Source organism: Oncorhynchus nerka, unplaced genomic scaffold, assembly GCF_034236695.1.
Source record: "Oncorhynchus nerka isolate Pitt River unplaced genomic scaffold, Oner_Uvic_2.0 unplaced_scaffold_5290, whole genome shotgun sequence".
In the NCBI taxonomy this organism is placed as follows: Eukaryota; Metazoa; Chordata; class Actinopteri; order Salmoniformes; family Salmonidae; genus Oncorhynchus; species Oncorhynchus nerka.
The window spans coordinates 1-4,238 of NW_027036020.1; the positions used below are offsets into that span (position 1 = coordinate 1).

Sequence of the window (4,238 nt, forward strand, 5' to 3'; positions counted from 1 at the left end):
GGACAGAGACTAGAGGGACAGAGAGAGAGAGACGAGCAGAGGACGAGAGACCAGAGGGACAGAGACTGAGGGACAGAGACTAGAGGGACAGAGACGAGAGAGAGACAGAGAGACAGAGAGACAGAGAGAGAGAGGCTAGAGGGACAGAGACTAGAGGGACAGAGAGAGAGAGACAGAGAGAGAGAGAGACAGAGAGACAGAGAGAGAGAGGCTAGAGGGACAGAGACTAGAGGGACAGAGACTAGAGGGACAGAGACTAGAGGGACATAGACTAGAGGGACAGAGAGAGAGAGACAGAGACTAGAGGGACAGAGACTAGAGGGACAGAGACTAGAGGGACAGAGAGAGAGAGACAGAGAGAGACAGAGAGACGGAGAGAGAGAGGCTAGAGGGACAGAGACTAGAGGGACAGAGAGAGAGAGACAGAGAGAGAGAGAGACAGAGAGACAGAGAGACAGAGAGAGAGAGGCTAGAGGGACAGAGACTAGAGGGACAGAGACTAGAGGGACAGAGACTAGAGGGACATAGACTAGAGGGACAGAGAGAGAGAGACAGAGACTAGAGGGACAGAGACTAGAGGGACAGAGACTAGAGGGACAGAGAGAGAGAGACAGAGAGAGACAGAGAGACGGAGAGAGAGAGGCTAGAGGGACAGAGACTAGAGGGACAGAGACTAGAGGGACAGAGACTAGAGGGACAGAGAGAGGGGATGTTAGAGAGAGAGGCTAGAGGGACAGAGAGAGAGAGACAGAGACTAGAGGGACAGAGACTAGAGGGACAGAGGCTAGAGGGACAGAGAGAGAGAGACAGACAGAGAGGGGATGTTAGAGAGAGGCTAGAGGGACAGAGACTAGAGGGACAGAGGCTAGAGGGACAGAGACTAGAGGGACAGAGACTAGAGGGACAGAGGCTAGAGGGACAGAGAGAGAGAGACAGAGAGAGAGAGACACAGAGAGGGGATGTTAGAGAGAGGCTAGAGGGACAGAGACTAGAGGGACAGAGACTAGAGGGACAGAGAGAGAGACACAGAGAGAGAGAGACACAGAGAGGGGATGTTAGAGAGAGGCTAGAGGGACAGAGACTAGAGGGACAGAGACTAGAGGGACAGAGACTAGAGGGACAGAGAGACAGAGAGAGAGAGACAGAGAGAGAGAGACAAAGAGAGAGAGACAGAGAGAGAGAGACAAAGGGACAGAGAGACAGAGAGAGAGAGACAGAGAGAGAGAGACAGAGAGAGAGACAGAGAGACAGAGAGACAAAGAGAGAGAGAGAGAGAGAGAGAGAGGGGAAAGGGGGGAGTGAGATACGGAGAGAGACAGAGAAAGAGAGGAGGAGAGAGGGGGGGGAGTGCAGAGAAATGGAGAGGTCACCACTCTACAGGATTTGGTGGTATAGTTGGTTACCTTGGAAACGTGTTGCAGCAGATTCTCTGAGTGAGAAGAAAATGTCACACATGACGGTGGGACAACGCACGCCTGACGTTGTGATCATGTTGAAGATCCGGTCGACATACTGACGCAGGTTCTCCTGAGAAGGGTCAGAACCACAGGGTTAGAACCATAGGGTTAGAACCACAGGGTCAGAACCACAGGGTCAGAACCATAGGGTTAGAACCACAGGGTCAGAACCACAGGGTTAGAACCACAGGGTTAGAACCGCAGGGTTAGAATCACAGGGTCAGAACCACAGGGTCAGAACCACAGGGTTAGAACCATAGGGTTAGAACCACAGGGTCAGAACCACAGGGTTAGAACCACAGGGTCAGAACCACAGGGTCAGAACCACAGGGTTAGAACCACAGGGTCAGATCCACAGGGTTAGAACCACAGGGTTAGAACCACAGGGTCAGAACCACAGGGTTAGAACCACAGGGTCAGAACCATAGGGTTAGAACCACAGGGTCAGAACCACAGGGTTAGAACCATAGGGTTAGAACCACAGTGTTAGAACCATAGGGTTAGAACCACAGTGTTAGAACCACATGGTTAGAACCATAGGGTTAGAACCACAGTGTTAGAACCATAGGGTTAGAACCACAGTGTTAGAACCATAGGGTTAGAACCATAGGGTTAGAACCATAGGGTCAGAACCATAGGGTTAGAACCACAGGGTCAGAACCACAGGGTTAGAACCATAGGGTTAGAACCACAGGGTTAGAACCACAGGGTCAGAACCACAGGGTTAGAACCATAGGGTTAAAACCATAGGGTTAGAACCACAGGGTCAGAACCACAGGGTTAGAACCACAGGGTCAGAACCATAGGGTTAGAACCACAGGGTCAGAACCATAGGGTTAGAACCACAGGGTTAGAACCATAGGGTTAGAACCACAGGGTCAGATCCACAGGGTTAGAACCAGGCTAGGTCTCACCACTACTACATGCCACACACACACACACACACACACACCACTCACCCTGTTGGTCTCTAGGTTTTCTGACTCTTTGAGCTTCACCGGGTCGATCTCACAGGGCTTGTGGTCCGTACAGATCTGGAGACAAAAACATTACCACTGTTACCGACAAACTCTTTATACTGAGAGAGAGAGAGAAGAGGAAGAGAGAGAGGGAGGGAGAGAGGAAGAGAAAGGAGAGAGAGAGAGAGAGGGAGGGAGGAGAGGAGGAGAGAGAGGGAGAGAAGGGAGAGAGAGGGAGAAGGGGGAGAGAGAGAGAGAGAGAGAGGGGAGGGAGGGAGAGGGAGGAGAGAAGGGAGAGAGAGAGGGAAGAAGGGGAGGGAGAGGGAGGAGGAGGAGAGAGGAGGAGGGAAAAGAGAGAGGAGAAAGGGGAAGAAGAGAGGAAGGGGAGGAGGGAAGAGAGAGGGAGAGAGAGAGAGATGAGGAGGAGAGAGAGAGAGAGAGAAAGGGAGAGAGGAGGAGAGGGAGGGGAGAGGGAGGGAGAGAGGGAGAGAGAGAGAGAGAGAGAGAGAGAGGAGAGAGGGGAGGGTGGGAGAGAGAGAGAGAGAGAGGGAGAGAAAGGGGAGGAGGAGGGAGAGGGGAGAGAGAGAGAGGGAGGAGAGAGGAGAGAGAGAGAGAGAGAGGAGAGAGGAGAGGGGGTGGGAGAGAGAGACGAGAGGGAGAGAAAGGGGGAGAGGGAGAGAGGAGAGAGGGAGAGAGAGAGAGAGAGGAGAGAGAAAGGGGGAGAGGAGAGGGAGAGAGAGGGAGGAGAGAGGGAGGAGAGAGAGAGAGAGAGAGAGAGAGAGAAGAGGAGGAAGAGAGTGGGAGAGAGAGAGAGAGGGAGAGAGGGAGAGAGAGAGGAGAGAGGGAGGGAGAGGGAGGAGAGAGGGAGAGAGAGAGAGAGAGAGAGAGAGAGAGAGAGAGAGAGGAGAGAGAGAGAGGGGAGAGAGAGAGGGAGGGAGAGAAAGGGGGAGAGAGAGAGAGAGAGAGAGAGAGAGGGAGAGAGAGGGGGGGAATGAGAAAGAGGGAGAAAGAGGGAGAGAGAGAGAGAAAGAGGGATGGTACCTACTTCATCTATCATGGATCTCAAGGTGACCTGGAGGTAGTGGTTCCCAGCCAGCTTCATGGTCTCATCGATACACTTAGACGTTAGAGAGTTCCCTCTGAAGATGGTATTAGGGTCCCTACAGAGGGGAGGAGGAGAGAGTTAGGGTCCCTACAGAGAGTTAGGGTCCCTACAGATGGTGGTCAGTATTGAGTCTAGGATGGTGGTCAGTACTGAGTCTAGGTTGGTGGTCAGTACTGAGTCTAGGTTGGTGGTCAGTACTGTGATGGTGGTCAGTACTGAGTCTAGGTTGGTGGTCAGTACTGTGATGGTGGTCAGTACTGAGTCTAGGTTGGTGGTCAGTACTGAGTCTAGGTTGGTGGTCAGTACTGAGTCTAGGTTGGTGGTCAGTACTGAGTCTAGGTTGGTGGTCAGTACTGAGTCTAGGTTGGTGGTCAGTACTGAGATGGTGGTCAGTACTGAGTCTAGGTTGGTGGTCAGTACTGAGATGGTGGTCAGTACTGAGTCTAGGTTGATGGTCAGTACTGAGTCTAGGTTGGTGGTCAGTACTGTGATGGTGGTCAGTACTGAGTCTAGGTTGGTGGTCAGTACTGAGTCTAGGATGGTGGTCAGTACTGAGTCTAGGTTGGTGGTCAGTACTGTGATGGTGGTCAGTACTGAGTCTAGGTTGGTGGTCAGTACTGAGTCTAGGATGGTGGTCAGTACTGAGTCTAGGTTGGTGGTCAGTACTGAGTCTAGGTTGGTGGTCAGTACTGTGATGGTGGTCAGTACTGAGTCTAG

At 52.5% G+C, this 4,238-nt stretch overlaps 1 protein-coding gene across 1 annotated transcript; it reads right to left on the reverse strand.

Annotated features, from left to right (window-relative positions):
- Positions 1-1,325: 1,325 nt before the first annotated feature.
- On the reverse strand, positions 1,326-3,595 carry LOC135566384 (ras GTPase-activating protein 3-like). The gene is made up of 3 exons (XM_065014114.1): positions 3,462-3,595; positions 2,417-2,491; positions 1,326-1,527 (listed from the first exon to the last, which is right to left on the reverse strand). The coding sequence occupies exons 1-3, from the start codon at positions 3,516-3,518 to the stop codon at positions 1,375-1,377; spliced, it is 285 nt and encodes a 94-aa protein (XP_064870186.1). The 5' UTR covers positions 3,519-3,595; the 3' UTR covers positions 1,326-1,374.
- Between the last annotated feature and the right edge of the window lie 643 nt (positions 3,596-4,238).

Coding starts and splice junctions, on each gene's coding strand:
- LOC135566384 (XM_065014114.1), bottom strand. CDS start 3,518: ATGAAGCTGGCTGGGAACCACTACCTCCAGGTCACCTTGAGATCCATG. Junction 2,492..3,461: donor TGAGATCCATGATAGATGAA/GTAGGTACCATC, acceptor TTTTGTCTCCAG/ATCTGTACGGACCACAAGCC. Junction 1,528..2,416: donor AAAACCTAGAGACCAACAGG/GTGAGTGGTGTG, acceptor GACCCTTCTCAG/GAGAACCTGCGTCAGTATGT.